This window comes from Alligator mississippiensis, chromosome 3, assembly GCF_030867095.1.
Source record: "Alligator mississippiensis isolate rAllMis1 chromosome 3, rAllMis1, whole genome shotgun sequence".
Taxonomy (NCBI): Eukaryota; Metazoa; Chordata; order Crocodylia; family Alligatoridae; genus Alligator; species Alligator mississippiensis.
Genome location: NC_081826.1, coordinates 146,268,328 through 146,285,682, shown reverse-complemented (window position 1 = coordinate 146,285,682; position 17,355 = coordinate 146,268,328). Strand labels below are relative to the sequence as shown.

General features: G+C 42.7%; 1 protein-coding gene across 1 annotated transcript in view; it reads left to right on the top strand.

The window, feature by feature from the left end:
* The first annotated feature begins 1,932 nt into the window (after window positions 1-1,932).
* Window positions 1,933-17,355, top strand: part of LOC102559927 (uncharacterized) — a 43,612-nt gene continuing 28,189 nt past the window's right edge. The window contains exons 1-4 of the mRNA XM_006264731.4: window positions 1,933-2,014; window positions 2,380-2,479; window positions 5,296-5,364; window positions 12,287-12,311. Coding sequence (XP_006264793.2) covers window positions 2,402-2,479; window positions 5,296-5,364; window positions 12,287-12,311 — 172 coding nt within the window. The 5' untranslated portion in view covers window positions 1,933-2,014; window positions 2,380-2,401. The remainder of the gene's footprint in view (window positions 2,015-2,379; window positions 2,480-5,295; window positions 5,365-12,286; window positions 12,312-17,355) is intronic.

The window sequence follows — 17,355 nt, the reverse complement described above, 5'->3', positions numbered from 1 at the left end:
CCCTGAAAGAATTGAGGGTAAAAGTCAGTTGGTGTGAGTTTTAGCTATTTAGGTTTCATCTGTCCATATCCATATCAGGGTCGCTCTTTAGCAAAAGGCAAAACAGCTGTTACCTGCAACAAGGCACAGTACGTTTCTAACCCTGCGATCTGTCCGTGGATAGCTGAACATCTGTTTCCTAATTCCTGTGTAATCAGTACGAAGTACGCTGGGATGTTTGTCTCTCTAGAGCAGCATGCTCAACCTCTAGCCTACAGCACTGTGTCATCTGGTCTGAAGGACTCTCCATCAGTGTTGTGACCCCTCTGGGATTGCCCTGAAGTCTCCAGGAATTAGATAGAAATCTCCAGGAGACTGCTGAGTCACCTGGGAGATAAATGGTAGGGCATTCATTATCTGTCAGGTGACATTATTATGCTGAATCTGATTTATATAGTAGTCCAGTGGATTTTTTAAAATGGAATAGTAATGTGCATTTGCTTTCCTGACATAAAGTCCACACACTGTAATCCGTAACAGATATACGCAAGCATGAGGGCACGTTTATGTCGCGTGTTGCAGGCACATTGGTGATCCGGAAACCTCCTGGAATAGATTCAAACAGAGTTGGTAACCCTACTCTCCATGGGTCCAGAAACTTATTGGTGGGAGACCAGTGGCGAATCTCCCCTGCTGCCAACTCTTCAGATTCATGGGGCACCCTGGGCTCTGCATGCTGGATCTGGTACCCAACTGCAGCCTGCAGAGCTGGTTGGGGGCAGCTCCAGGGCCCCATCCCTGTGCAGGAGGCTGGGAGGAGGTGGCTCAGGAGCCCCATCCCAGCATGTGGGCGGGTGGCTCTGAGCCCCTAGGACCAAACCCTGGCACACAAGGGGTAGGAGGGCATAGTGCCACATGCAGCCCACGGATGGGCCCTGTGCCCACGGGGCCAAAAGGTTGATCACTTCTGCTCTAGAACAGTGCTTCCCAACCTTTTCTAGCCCAAAGCTCGCTTACATTTAATAATTTTCCATGGCACACCTGTTAAGGCATCCCCCATCCTTATGCCTATTGTAGCTCGTTGCCATGGCAAAATTCTGCGGCACGCCGGTTCATTTCTGACTGCACACTTTTGTGCCGCGGCACATTGGTTGGCACACTGGCCCTAGAGCCTCAAGTGTATGACTAAAACAAACCAAACCCTGCACCCAGATCAGTAGGGAAAAATAAAACAAAGGGAGGGGGCATCATTTGGTAAATGTGATACTACTACTAGGGGCCCAGATCACACTCAGCCAGGGTCCATTGCCTGGTGGGATGGGACTAGTGTTCCAGCCAGCCATTCTGGAGAGGCCGTGCCCGCGTGCAGGGCAGACTTGAACCTCAACATTATTGTATTTGCTGACAAACTAATGTACCCTGAAAAAATATCCAACCTAAGTATGCAAATAAGGTCGTTGTCTTATTTTATATGGCTCACTGGATGGCACTGGGGCATGAAGTCAGCCAAGTTGAAGCATTTTCTTCACTTGGAGGCCAGCCCGCGCCAGGAAGGGCTGACCGGACCCGAAAGCCGGTTCAGACTCTCTGAGAGCGACTCGGGTTGTGCATGTGCTGCACTAGTGAGCTGCCTCAAGTATTATTATTGTGTGTGTGTGTGTATGGCACAATGTGTATCATCATATTCTCGCCCACTCTGAGCTCTTTACTATCAATGAAGCTGAAACGCCGCCAGGCACGAACTCTGTGTCTCCCGCGCGGGACGGCGGACGAAGGGACAATGGCGCAATCCGCATAGCAGCCCCTCGTGTGGTCTCGTGCCCGCTAGCGCCGAGCCCATAAGTCAGAGCGGTAGTCCCGCCCCCTCCCTGCGAGTGCGCGCGCAGCTACGCCCCCCCCCCCCCCAAGCGGAGAGCTCTTCCTTCCGCCCACTGGCATTGGGGCTTGGCGGGGATCTGAGAGCGGAAGTGACGCGCGGGGTCGGGTGCCCGGAAGTAGAGACGTCCACGGGGGAGCGGCGGCGGTTAGAGTAGCGGTGAGCCGCGCGGGCGCCTCTTACTGTCCCCTTCTTCTCTCGGCGGGCGCTGGGTCGAAAAGCTGGGCTCAGGCGGAGTGCGGGGCCAGTGCAGGCACGCCGTGCCGGGTCGTTGTTCTCCCGCCGGCCTGCCCCGGGGTTGCGGGGAGGCGGGAAGATGACACGGTTGTGCCAAGCGAGGCGCCAGCTGGCTGTGGCTGCGAGTGTGGACGCACAGCCCGGGTCCTCAGTGAGGGTCCCTTGCGCGCTTGCAGCTTGTGAAGCGCGGATCAAGCCGCCCTGAGCGGGGTGGTACTCTTTCGCTGATAGTGGTCAGCTGGTAAATGAGCATGGTAAGCAAACGATGCGTTTTTCATTTCTTAAAGTGCTGTGAACCACTTTCACAAAATGAGCGCCACTAAGGAAGGGGACGCGAAACCCGAGGATGCTGAACCCGAGCCTGAGAAAAAGATCTTCTATTGTGAAGTGAGTGTGTTTCTTGATGGGTTTTTAAACTATTCATAATATAACACAGGATCTACTGGACTTGCCCATCTCACAGTGAAATATGATTTTATTTGCTGTCAGCCTTTAGCAGCCCAAGTAACTTTTCACTGCTGTGAATAGGGCTGGCAGCCTATGGAAGTTGGAAGGTAAGTATGAGGGTAGCTGTGACACAAAAGTAGTAAGATGTTTGTCCCCCTTCAGTGCTTATTTTTTCTAAGTTAAAGGTTTAAAAATTTGGCTTTAGACTTGAGACCTAAAAGAAACTAAGAAATTAGTACTTGTACACTGCTGCATATTATGGACCTGCTCTTTAGACCAAACTGAACTAGCTGGTAATCAGTGACAACAGTTCTCTCAGGCCATAAACAGACATTACACTTGTGTCAGGAGATAAGCTTTTCTCCAGCACAAGAAACTGTTTCTTCCTCAAGAAGCAAGATTGAATACCTATGAGGAACACTTCCCTCCTCCTGATCTAACTTGAGCAGCAGCGTGCTTCTCCAGGATGTGGAGGACACCTGATATCCCACAGTTCTCTGCTCTCCTTCCCTCCAGGAGAGGGAGAGCACTGGCTCCCTAATAGTCTGGGTAGACTGTAAGGGACCCCCTGTGGGGACCCTGGCCTGAAAACTTCCACCCCTTCCCTGCCCACCACTCAGCTGATGTTTGGGCGAATTTGTTTCTGGAGGGGAAACACTTCAAAAACAGGTTCTCCCACCAGGAGAATGGGCCCCCTCTGCTGCCAGACAGCTGACTGGTAGGAGGGGGACATACTTGTGCAGCAACAGAATGTCCCTGTCTTACCTCTGCATGGCTCTGGGTTAGACCAGAGCAGAATGTCATAGAAATTCTTGTCTGTGGAAATGAACGTCTGTCTGTCTGTGGCCTATGCAGATGCTTCTAAAGCAGGGATGTCAAACTCACCAGGCCCCATAGGCTGGATGAGTGACATGGGATAGCCTTCGGGCCAGATTGCTCCCCCACTGCCCCCCACAATGCAGCTCCAATCCTGGAGTAGTTGGACCAGGTGCTGCATGCAGTGCAGTCCACACAGAGCAGCAGCCAAGCTGCAGACAGTGGCCATTGCAGCAGCTCTGGGACTGTAATTAAATGCATTGCTCGTTCCATCCACTCTGCACTGCTTGGGGTGCCTGTCAACACAGCATTCAGTGCGCATCCCAGAGCAAGTGCTGTATGTAACGCAGTCCCGCCAGGTCAGCCGTGGCATGCAGCGCTGGTTCTGTTCTAGCCAGACTGCACTGCATGTAGTACCCACTCCAGCATCCACACCACATGCAGTGTATGTGTCAGACCAACTGGAATGGCCATTGGGTCAGATATGAGGAAGGGAGAGGGAAAGAGGGGTTTTGTGAGCCATATCTGGCCTGGATTGTCCATACCAGTCAACCCAGGGGTTGCACCAGGGGTCAGATGATGGGACTGCAGGCCAGATGTGCCCTTTCAGCCGTATGTTTGACACCCCCATCATAAAGCATCCAGATAAGTATAGTAAGGACCAAATTTTAAAAAGGCACTTTGGTAATTTACCTGCTTGGAATTTACATTTAAATTCAGTTGAGTGATTCAGAAAAACCTAGCTTCAGTCCTTAGGAACAAGAGAAGTACCATCTGTTCGAAGTTTATGAGAACTGATTTATGTACTTTAAAGTATAGATATTTTCCACAGGAAGGACACAGATGTATCCCCACCCAAACAATCTGAACTCACAAACATTGGGTACATGTGTGCTACAAATGAGCTGTTCTATTGTCCATATTTTTTGTCTATTATCAAAAACAGTTTATCTCAAAGACTACAGTTTGTTTTGTGCTGCCCTTGGTGCAGTAAAACAGTCGTCTTGAACTGTTTGTATTCTGAGCCTTTTGCACATAAGTAATGCAGTGGATTAGCAAACCTTTTGGTTACAGCTCCTCAATACCCTTTTTGCATGGTGTGACCAGCTCCTTCTACAGACCACTAATAATCTGTAGGGAAGACTGCAAATGTAAGAATCTGGAAACTGAGAGGCAGAGTTCAAAAAACTGTTACTAAAAACATAGTTCACATAAAACTTCTACTTTTTTTAAACTTTACTTCCCAGATGTCTGAGCAGGCTTGTTTACAACTTCCTTATGTAATGCTTTTTGTCATCTTGGGATGTTTCACTTAATTTCACACATCCTATACTCAGTATAGGATCCATGAATGGCATCCTATACTCATCCTTTAATCAGTAGATACTATATTGTCTCACATATAACCCACATTGCCTTCCCTCCCCTCCCCACAAAACCAGCAGGGGAAAATTAAGGGAGCGCATTATGCAAGAAAAAATGCTTCTCATAGGTTTGGGAATTTGGTGGTGAAGGTGGTAGTAAAGTGGTAGCAGTATTAATTTCTGTGGCTCTGGTTGCCACAGCAATTAGCACTGCCACTGGTTGTCTTCCCTCCCCCACCCACGTGGCCAAATCTCCGGACCCATAGGGAGCTCCCCTCCCCAACCATGTGCCAGATTGGGCCGGCGCACAGGTTTGCTCCATGGCTGGGTCTCTGGGTCCAACCCAGCACATGGCCCACAGCCACATACTGGTTTGGACTCAGTGTGCTGAGGCCTGCAAGAGATCTCAGGCCTCAGTTACTTTCTTGAGGCCTTCCAAAAATAGGCATGTGTTTATATTTTGGGGGCATGTGAGAAAATGTGATTTATATTCTTGCAGTGCTCACGCAACAGTGTTCTTATAGTACTGTTGGCTGTAACATAATTGAAAACTTTGTTTGAAATTTATCTTTTTAGATTTGTAAAGTTCCATGCATGAGTTCTATAAGCCTGCAGTCGCATTATCGTGGAGTAAAGCATAAGAAGGTAATGTAATATGCTTTTTATCATTGTGCATACAGACTTTGGTTCTAAAATTTGTGCATGTAGTGTAAGTAACTTAATTTTTAAAAGGTGGAAGAATTGGATTTATTTCACTCGGAGAAGACAAAACAGGAATGAGGGGAGACTTGATTAAATCATCAAATACAAAAAAGGTTGCTAATGAACTATCTTTTGACAGAAGACGGGACTGGAAGTAATGTCCCTAACTTAAATCTTCCTTGTTGCAAGTTAGATATTACAAAGGATTCTCACTAGGAGTGATTTAAGCACTGAGACGGCTTCAAGTTTGTTTTTTTTGGGGGGGGGGTTGTTTGTTTTAAGTTGAAGTTAGACAAACATTTGTCTGAGATGGTTTAGACAGGGATGTTCCTGCCTTGAGGAGGCAGATGGATGAGATGATTTTGTGAAGTCACTTCCAGCCCTATTTTTCTATGATCCTTTGAAATGCTTGTGTAATCAATTTAATTTTTTCATGATCTTGTTGAAAACTTGAATCTTCAGAACAATTCAAGAGTGCACTAATCTTTGTGCTAGGATTCTGGTTTTTGTTTTTTTGTTTTTTTTGTTTGTTTTTTTTTTTTCAAGGATTGTTAAAACACAAAATAATGCAGCAAGTACGACTGTAATTTAACACTCATTGTGAAAATGTATTGTGAAATGTGCTTTTAAAGTAGCCTGACCTGCAAAGTCCTGTTTTGAGTGCAGTTTAAAATCTAGTTTAACTTCCCAGTAGACATCTACTTAAATCACGCTGAGGCGAAGAAAAAATTGTGGGCTGCTTGCAGCACCCAGCACCATTTTTGTAGTTTTGTTTTGTTTTTGTTTTGTTTTACAGCAAGCCGCCTCCTGCCCACCAGTAAGTGGCTGAGGGGCCCCTCCCTTCACTGCTGACTGGCAGAGAGGGTTGCCTTTCATATGACCCTATCCCTTGCTGCTAATTGGTAGGGGGGCAGGGCCACATGAAAGGCAGCCCTTTGGGCCTATCAGTGGTGGAGGGAAGGGGTGCGGCCACCATCTTGGCTGCTGTCCTTTGTGCCAGTGGCTCCCAGCCATCCCCAGCAGGCTGTGAGGCTGGGCTGCACTGGCTCCCATTAGGGAGCCAGCATTTTATTTTTCAGTAAGATTTCCCTCCCCACAGTGATTCCAGGCAAAATTACAAAAACTGCCATTTTTCGCAATGTTTGCAGAAACTGCCGTTTATTGCGATTTGAGTAAGTCCCTACTTCCCAGGTGTTTACATTTGGTGGATTTTTTTTATGAATAAGTTTGAATACATCTGAATGTATGTCATGAGGAAAACTTTTGAGGATGATATAAATTTAGAAATGGCAAGTTTTTAGTTAAGAGAGAACTAATAAAATCTTTAAATGTAAATAGAAGAATAAATAAAATAAGAAGCTGCTTGCTATAATAATTTAATCAAATTTAATGGCTTCCTCATAGACTTGTTGCTTCCTCACGGGCCAGAAAAAAAAATCCAGTTAAAAAGTCAATTTTTTATATCATGTCTCAAGGTGCAAGCATAGCTCTTACTATGTTTTCTTAACAGCTAACCTGTCTTAATATTAGTTGTGATCCCCTAACCTTGTGTATTGATTGGATGAGTCAGTTGTTCATTGCTAATGTCTAACATGGTGGTTCTCAACCATTTTAGATTGAGGACACCCTTTTAGAACTTCTTAATTTGACTGAAGATCTGTTTCAGAATCAATGTTGTGCTGCCTTGGCTTAACTTGGTGGTTATTGACAAGACTGATATCACCATTGCCACCAGCAGATGGAACTGCCCCATGTGTCTACCTATGTACAGTCAGGACAGGCAGGAGTGCATGCTCTTGTTGCAGCCATTGCTTTCTAACCTCCCCTCATCACCCATGCTTCTCCCAGAAACAGAGGCATACGGGACAGTTCCATGTGCCTTGTACATTTCTGTTTCCAGGAGTTTTGGACATTGCTGAGGTGGGAAGGACAGGGTCAGACCAGGAAGTGGTGTAACAGGTTTGACCATTTCAGCCTGCTTTGAATTTCTCTCTCTGTGCATGAGGCATGGAGGACAGTTCCCCCTACACTTCATGGCCCAGCACCTGTGCCATGGCACCTCTGAAAGGGTTTTGCAGAATCCCATTTGAGCCCACTGATTTAACATGAGAACTTCTAAAACTAGAAAGAGCTGATTTCTGTACAGACAGTCTGCTACACAGTCTGCTACACCTTACTGATATTTTTTTTTGGCAACATTTTTTCTGATGAGGAAAAGGATTAAATACAAGCATGATCATTCATTAGGCTTTCAAATCTGTTAGAGTGTTGCTGTGCCTGTGATGGTCCAAGAACTATGTAATGCTTTTCCACAAAGTGCTCAAAAGCTTATCTAATATCTCTCCTGACAAGTAGTTGGTTCAGTAAAAGATATTAATCCATTAAAACATCCATTTGTCTTTAGAGATGCCTTAAAAATAATTAACAGCTAAAGGAATAGTGAACGGACAGCATTTTCCTAGAGTAATTGTATGGAGAGATTGGACTTAAACTGTTAATTAACAATACTCCTAGGCCTTAACTGTATGTGTCTGTCCAAGTCTGCGAGAGAAGTTCAATAGATTTGTGAGGTTAGTGGTGGGGGTTGTTTTTTAACAGGACTAGGGGCTGTGACGTTTTATAGTAGCTATTGAAAATACTGTACCCAGCTTTCTTGACCCGTTTTGTAACGTATGTGAAAGGCTCAAAAGCTCATGGCAAAAGGGCAGTAGGAAAGGGATGCATGGAGTATAGAAAGGGGATGCACAGAGCAGTGGGTAGTGCAGGGAAGGGGCATGCAGAGTGGCAGGGGGAGTTGCTGTGCCTCTGGCCCTAACCCTGCCCTGGGGCTGGAGACTGGAGCCAGAGCTGCCCTTACTGCCTGGCCTGGCTGGGTGCTCCATACTCTTAGTGGAGATGGCCAGAGCAGCTGCAAAGGTTGGGGCAGGGGGGGAAACACCAGAGGATGACAAATTGGGGGGGGGGGGGCGCTTGGGACGACAGGGGTTGTGAAGCAGACTGCCTGCTGATACTCTCCCTGCCACTGCTTTCCTTGTGGCAGTGCTACATGGGGATGAACTTAAGATGATCCCCCAATAACTAGTTTCTAGACATGGAAAATTAAAACAAATTCATAGTTTTCCATGTCTAGAATCTAGTTATTGGAGGGTTGTCTTAGATCTGGGTAAATATGGTATATGGAAAGGAATAAAGTTTCTTTAAAGATGCAAGTCCTTAAAGTTTTTCAGTGCTCAAAAGTTAACTTGAGTTAAAGTATGGTGTGCATTTTTAAAGATCTTTAGTTGCTCCTGAAGAAATACATGTATAATCTAGTCCAGCAGTGTTCTACCTCTGGCCCTTCACCCAAATGCAGTTTGCAGAGTCTGGGAATCTGGCCTGCAGGGCTCCACAAGGGTCAGGAAATTTGATAACAAAGGAGAAGTGGCAGTTAATACTGCTACTCCTCCCCACTGTCAAAATCCCAGAACCAACAATGCAGCTCAGAGTTAGGCAGTTTCCCCTTCTTCCCCATGTGCGTGCCTTTCCCCCCCCCCCTTCTCCCATGCTGCAGGTCCACACCATGTACCCTTCCCTACATCTGGTCAGGTTGGGGCTGGGCCATGTCCCCTTTCCTCTGTTCTGGCCAGGTTTGGGGCCAGGCCACACCCCCTTTCTTCCACAGGGTTGAGTTACACTTGCTTCTCCCCTTGGGCTGGTTTGGTGCTGGGTCATTCCCCCTGCCACAGGACCAGGTTAGTGCTGGGCCAAATCTCTTTTCACAACTCTCCTCCGTGCAGCTGGATGGGGCCCTGCTGTGCCGGCTCAGGTCATTGGATTGGGTCCACTGATACGTGGAGGGATTGGATGCTGCCCATTCAGCCTAGTGGAGAAAAAAGTTTGAGCACCACTGATCTAGTCCTAAAATATCACTGGCTTATAGTCTCACTCCTTTGTTCAGCCATAGTCATTAATTTGCCTACTATTGGGGCTGCAAATTCTTAGAAATAGATCAGAGAGGATTTCAGGTAAAAGGGTTTTCTGGCTCTTGTTTTACAGTGATGTTACATGGAAGAAACAAATTCCAAGTCAGTTGTCTGCCAGCTGATGGTTGTTTCCTAGAGAACACTTTCTAGAATCTTGTCAGTTACAGTTGTAACTTCCTAGGAAGAGATGCTTCTGCCACTTTGGTTTTGGAGAATATTCTTTGGGGAAAATAGATTTTATTCCCAAGAAGTCTTTACCAGAAAAATTCCCTTAGTTGGGATTCTCTGTTCTTTCTTTACTTGTCTACCATCCTGAATGACTGCCATTTTGTTTCTTTTAGTCAAGAATCTTTGTTTTACCTGCTCTCTTCAACTCTGTTCTACTCTTGAGACTCGCTATCTTCAGTCGACTCTTAATGAGTTTACTCTGTGTGTGTGTGTGTGTGTGTGTGTGTGTGTGTGTGTGTGTGTGTGTGTGTGTGTGTGTGCCTGGTATACTATAATTTTGTTATATAAAATTATAAATATTTTTGGTTACGGTTCTCTGAACTCGCTTGAATTTAGGAAATGAAGCAATGTAAAATGACCAGGCAGGGTTTAGTCACGCTGAGTCACAAAAAAGTGTCCTCCGAGAACAAAAATCTTTGGGGCAAAGTGTTTTGAGTCAGATCAAGTCACCTTGATGCCTGTAGGAATCTCAGTAGGATTAAAAATTCTTTCCTGCTACGTTAATTTCCTGTCTTCCTGAGAGGACAGACAAAGCAATCGTACCTACTATTAAAGGGAAAAAATCTGAAGTTCAAGACTTATATTTGGAATTTCCTGATTTATGAGGGCAGTTGTTACCTATGGGGAAAAGAGAAAGCCGGGGGAGAAATCTTGTTGATAATCATTTAGATTTCGGAACACATGATTACAAATATTTCATAGTCGAAAATTTCTATCCTTTGATATGGCCTTCTGAATAAAATCAATACACTGGATAAATGCATCAGTTGAATACATTTGGGAACACGGTAGGCAGTAAAAGAGTTGGTAACTTAAATACCAACTTTTAAATTTCATTTAATTCTCAATTGAAATATAACAGGAGTGCAAATTTCCTATTTGATGTTATGTTTTTGTTTTTATTGATTTAGTTTAGCTTATTCTGAGTTTTATCTTTCACAACAGAAAGTGCCTAAACTGTTTTCAGCTTTTTTTCCCATAAAATTTGGGGTTACTATTGGTGAGACCTTAAATAATTAGAATTGGTAGAGCTTTTATATAAGGATTTTTGGTATTTCACTGAGGTCAATTAAAATGTACATATTTAGTGAGATTTAAATATGGTGATATTCAGCGTATTCCTGGTTGAAACAAGATGTTTTGCGAATTAATATGCAAATTTTTAGTTTTGTGAGAACTAGCCTAGGTGCTAACCCAGGTGCGTGGAAGGTTTGAACTCTGAAAAGCAGCAGGAGTTTCTGACTTACAGTTTTCTAAAGTTAGACACTTTGTTAATAGTTACACTAACTTTTCCCAGCCTTAACTGAAAAACAGCTGGGCATTTTGCTTCCACTTTTCTGTAAGCAACTTCATGTTGGGCCTAAGACCGAAGCATAGGAATTTTCAGTCCTAGCCCAGCTCTTCTCTTTGAAGAAACCTTTAAAAGGGACAGAATTTAGAATGGCTTTTTCTCTGTGAACAATGGAGTCACTACCCTGATGTTACTGGAAGCAATAGTGAAGCAGAAACAAGGTTGTAAGTTGACTATCTAAAAAATTCTGCAGCAAGTTCCCCTGAGTTCAGCAGTGGGCAGTGTATATGTCTGTCTTCCTTTTGCAAATCAGATACTAGCTATTGACTGATGCAAGATTTCATGTTAGAATGGCAAATGATTTTATCTATAATGATAATTCTTTTGTCTATATAATAAACTGGGAAACTTATTTGTAATGCCCAGATCCCAAGTTGAAATTACATCGCACCATCAGTTTATACTGGTGCTATGGTGATGCAAGAATTGAAGCTACTGCTTCTCTCATGGTCTCTTGGCTGCTATCTTAGCTTCTCTACTGCATAACTTTGTGCTGTTTAAGAAATTTTGTATTGCATTATCAGAAAAATGCAGCACTTGCTCTGTGGCACTGCTTATTTCAGATGTGCCATTCAACTACTACTACTTTTGGAGTGCTCTGAACAACTCTACCATTGACATAAAGATGGTTTTACTTCAATAAGATGAATTATTTCTTTTTTTTTTTTTTTCTAATGGTGAGTTGTTTTTGTTTTCTTTAAATCGGGAAAGACCTAGAAACAGGTCAGTATTATGTCAGTCTTATCCGTGTCTTGATATGGAAATTTTCTTTCCATCTACTCCCAAAAAATGACCTGTGATGGATTCAGTTGATGGGAAAACTATTATGCCTCTTCTTCATGTTATGCTCATAACTTTAAAAGATACAGCTGGCCACAGGAATTTTCCAAATCAGCCCAAAATATTGATTTTTTTTTAAACTGCAGCTCTTAAATTTAAAAAAATTAAGAATGTTTTTAATTTCTTAAAATTTCAGGAGCTGCAGACATACAAAAATCAAGGTTTTGCATGGTATCCCTGAGACCAGTGTATCAAACTTTAATCATCTTTAAGAAGTGCTTCATCTCCTTCATGTAATATTGGGATTGTCTTACGTTAATACCATAAGGTTAAGTTTATGATACTGCTTTGTCAACACTTCCATGTTTGCAGAAAATCATGAAGGATGTACAGTTTTTTAAATTTAAAAATGGAAATGTTGACCTACGTTAGAATTAGTCCATGAAAGGTTCGTTCGGAAAATACACTTCTTTGAATGATGTAGCACATTAATATTTTTTTCTTATTTTATTTTGGGAATGACTTGCATCTTCATAATTTAAAGAGAGAGAGAGCCATGAATCCCTATTGTAAGTATAAAATTTTTCTTCTTTCTTCCGACCTTCCAAGGAGTGTTTGGGGGGGGGTTTAAATGATTAAACTGCTTTCTTCAGGATTTTGGCTGCTCAATGCATTTACTGAATTCCTCAATAATGAACCATATTACAGTTCTTGTGCAAAAGTAAATTGGTACGTGCTTTAAAATGTAGCTGAACATCTCCAGATGCAAATATTTGAGGATGTTGCTTATGATATGGCATCTGGGTCAAAGAATAAGCATGGAGGTTAGTTATTATGTTTTAAAGCAATTTTTCTATCTATATGCTTGAGGATATTCCAAACTTTGCATGTTTAACACACAGCTAAGACCTATGTGATATCCTTAGAACAGGGCCATGATGGATACAGTTATGCCAGTTTGGTTATGGGAAGGGCTGTCCATTTTGCCCACACACAGGTTAAGCTAACTGTAATGAAGACGGACTGTTTGGCCTTACCAAGAGTGTCTTTTTTTCCTCATGAACTATGGATTAAGAATGTAAATCCAAGTCTGTTGTCAGTTTGGTCAAAATGTAGATGGCTGAAAATGCCAAAACACCACTCTTCTGGCTAAAATCTGAAATTTATTATACAGATGTAGATATATGACATTAACAGTCTTCAGGAATCTAAGGAATTAGGCAAATTTTGCTGAAATCCATGCAGTTTCCCCCTAAATAACATTTTTTGTTAAGTTTTTTGGAAGAAGTTACAACATGAACCTGTTAACATTACAAGCTCAGTGCTTCAGTAACCATGAAGGCTTACACTTTTAGGACGTACGCTCTGTATAGACACTGAACACGTTCACATAAGGTCCCTGGATATGTCTTTTCTGATGCATGTGAAGAGGTGAGAAGCCCCAGTTGTTCACAAAGGACCAGGCTTCTGATTTGATAGAAAAGAATCTTACTAGTATAAAACTTTCAACAAAAGTCACACAACTTTCAAAAAAAATGAGCTCAAGCCAGCCAGCAATGAATAGATAATTCTGAGATGAAATCACAGAGAAACGTAGTGTCCTGGTATTAATCTTTCTGTTGTAAGAGCTGCAAGGAAAGCCTTGGAGCTACTTCAGGCTTCATTGAAAGTATTGAATATGTCTTCCTGAATATTCCTGTGGGTGCATATAAAAATATATATACGCATGCACAAATACGTATTTATCTCTTATGTCATAATGTATATGACATAAGATATCAATATTAATATTTGTTCCATGCCACTCAAATGCACTGTTTTTTAGTACTGGACTTCCTGTGAAGAAATTTGCTGAATGGTTTTTCCCCCCAGTAACACACGCGCATGCACACACACCCTTTGTTTAAAAGACTAATTGAGAGTCTGCTTCCACTTCTTTTTTTTTCCAGCTTTCAAAAATTAATTTTACAAACAGAATGTAATCCAGGATCCAGTTTACTTTCAGCGAATAGGAATAGTCAAGGTCTTGATGCTTCGTAAATTCATTCGGATATTCCTTAGAGAAATGTCACTTTTGTCAATTCAAGTTACCCTGTACGTATAAGAATGGCAACCCAAATTCTAGCTACAGCCATTAACAAAATAAGCCTCGAATTCAGTCCTCTTCCTGAATATGTAAAAAATTAGTTGTTTACATCAATTCTTCAAGAACTTTGATCATTTTAGTTCATCTTATTTATCTAGTTATCTGGTGGAGTACCAAGAAAATACAATAAAACATTCTGCACTTTTCACAATGAATGAGATGGCTTAGATTCAGAATTCATTCCTAAACTCAATTTATTTGAGTGTTGATGAAGCCAGGTTTGTATAGAAAAAAGTTAATTTTCTTCACTCTTCAAATGACATATGAGGACAGACCAGAATTAGGAAGTCTGTTCTTCCTAATTTACCATTCAGCAAAAAATGGGGAAAGGATGGAAACACTGAGGGCCTCTACAATGTTCCTTCTTATGCCATGTGATGCTACAGCAACAGAACCAAGAACAGGTTCAGATGAATTTACATGAGTTGTTGGGGATAAGTAGTCCATCCGAAGGTCCTAACATATTTTGGCAACTCTATAGGAATCTAGACAGTTACTTTTCTAAGAGTTTTCAAATTGTTTATTACTCAGTAATCTTTCTCAGAGAGGCTTAATGGGGAAAAAGCTTGTTCTTCACAAGTTGGTCAACATGATGTTTCATAGTCATAGTATTGGAAGGGTCCTGAACAACTGAAGGATGCAGACTTTCTGTTCTGTCCCAGACAAATGGCTACCTAGCCTCTCCTTGAAAACCTCCAGCATGGGAGATTTTCTGTAACTTGTCTGACCAGCTTTTTCCACTAGTCAGCTGTGCTACCAGTAAATACATTGTCCTGTGCTGCCTGCACCCCCCCCCCCCCGATTAATCCAAACTTGCTTTGTTGAAGTTTAAACCCACAGTTTTGTGTCCTGAACTTTGCAGCAAGAGAGAATAGTTGTTCTTCTCCTCCATTATGGCAGCCTTTTACATATTCGAAAACTGCTATCATGACCTACCTGAGTTTGTTTTCTTTTCTCCAAGCTAGACATACTTAGTTGTCTCAACATTTCCTCATGGCTTGCACTCCAACCTCTCAATTGTTGTTATTGCTCACTTGGGATTCACTCCAGTTTTTCCATGTCCTTATATGAATTGAGGAATCCAGAACTTTACACAATACACTTACTCCGGCCTGTCCAACTCATGGCCCACATGTGGCCCACATGGCATTAATTTGCAGACCCTTGACTCCCACCCAGCTGCTGCTCCTCCCCTCACTGGCTATAGCAGCAGCCAGGGTCTTTGCCCCCTTCCCTCCCCCCCCCCCTTCTCTGGCTTCCACTTGCTCCAGGGGGCAGTGAGATGCAGCACAGCCCATTCGTGCTAGGGGTGTCTTCAGCTAGGGCACCCACATAGTACAGTGCATCAGGGTAGCCCATGGCTAGGGAGCTGGGGATGGGTGCTGGGACACCAGTGTACTGCAGTGAGGACCTTGTAGCCCATGAAGGATGTAGCACCTGGCCATTAGAAATTGGACAGCTTTGCCCTAGCTGAAGCCTAACTGGTGTTGAGTAGAGTGCTACTAGCTCCCCCTGTGTTTTGAATATATACTTTTGGTAATGCAGCTCAGAATTGCATTTGCTGCTCTTTTTGTTATTGTTGTTAAGTTTACCATCTGCTAAAATGCCCAGATCCTTCTCAATAACGTTCCTGGCTAACCAGTCATCGCCCATTCTGTATTTGTGCATTTGGGGTTTTTTGCCTAGTTATACTGCATTTGTCTATGGATCTTGTTCTCTTGTCTTGTACCCAGTTTTCCAATCTGCACAGATTCTACTGAATTCTAATTTTTTGGTCCCCTCAATTTACAAGCACTCCCCAGTTTTCTTTTGTAGGCTTGGTCAGAAAATTCTGTCTTTTGGCTTCCATGTCACTAGTAAAAATGTTAAAGTAACTCGGGACCCAGAACAGACTTCTTTGAAACCTATGCTTGGAATCGCTTGCTAACCGGGTATCGATTCATATATAGTTACCTCTCTGCTTGTGGTTATTCAGCCAATTGCGTATCTAGCCCACGTTTCTCCAGTTTACTTATGAGAATATTTTGTGGGAATGTATCCAAAGCCTTACTAAAGTCTGAGTCTAGTGCATTTCCCTCATCCACCCAAGTAGTTATTCTCGGAAAAAAGAAAATCGAGTTGTTTTGGCATGATTTGTTCTTGACAAATCCATGTTAACTCCTTGTGATAACTGCTTCCTCATCCAGACGCTTTTGAATGAACTTTTAAAAAAATGATTTTCTCCAATAACTTTGCAAGTGTTGAAGTCTAGACTTACTGTTCTGTATTTCCCCAGGTTGTCCTCTTTTTCTCTTTTGGAGATCACTGAACTCTTTTCTCCATAAAATATCAGTGGATTTCTGTATTTCAAATGATGTTGGTTGATGGGTCAGTAAAAAAGACAAGCTTGAGATACAGTACTGTCCCTTTCTTAATCTGTTTTTAGTTCTACTATAATTTTATGTTTTGGATTTGTTTGGGAGTTGGCTTGGCATATTTAGCTCTGAAACAATGATTGCCAAGTTTGACATCCATTCCATATGGGAGATGGGTTAGGGGTATAACCTTTGAAGACTGTTGGATGTGATTATTCTAAAAAAAAATCAGATTAAACTTTTTTTTTTTTTTTTTTCTTCTTGACATTTCATTACTTTAGTGTATGGAAACTGGAAACAAGTTTTAACAGCTTTGATAGTGAACTCAGCCTGTGCCTTAACTACTTACCTGGTACAGAAACCAATAATATGCTCGGTGGTAGGCTTTGCTTAATCTAGCAGGTATGAAGGCATTTGAAAAGTTGAAAGACAGGCACCTGCTTTGGGTGATTAAACTTTGAGCAAGTTTTTGCAACAAAAAATAATTTTTGTTTGTTTTTTGGTATATTGAACTTCTCAAGATGTTCTCTTTTGGGATTTTCTTAGTATGTGCTATGATAGTTCTATATGAGCGCTGTAGAGCTATATAAGAAAGCTGGAGCTGTGGGGAGAGGTAATAGAATTAGGGAAGTTATAAGTATGAAAGTAACACTGTGCATAAAAATACTTGGAAAAACCACTGTAAAACCCTCAGGTGGTAATTGGATCTGTATGAGTAGATTTGAAAGTCTGTATTGGACTCTCCGGGAATGCAGGATGGGGGATAGATTTTAAAATCTAATTTTCTTTGGGCCTAAATGACCATATGGTAAGCTCTCTGAAATAGAGACTTTTTCTGTGTGTTCAACATGTAGCAGACTTGGGCCATGATCCCAATTATGGCTTCTCAATGCTATTTTAATAGGGGTGCATTAAAGATCTTTTTGGCCAATACCGATGGCATGATTATTAACCAGCCCTATCGGCCAAGTCCAATAACTGATATGCAGCCTGGGAGCTTGGAGAGCAGTGTCTGGCTGGTAGGTCGGGGTTGGGGGCATGGGGGGCAGATCAAGGTTCCCCCAGTGACGGAGGGAATGGGGCAGGGCACGAGACGGACCTGTGGGGGCAGCT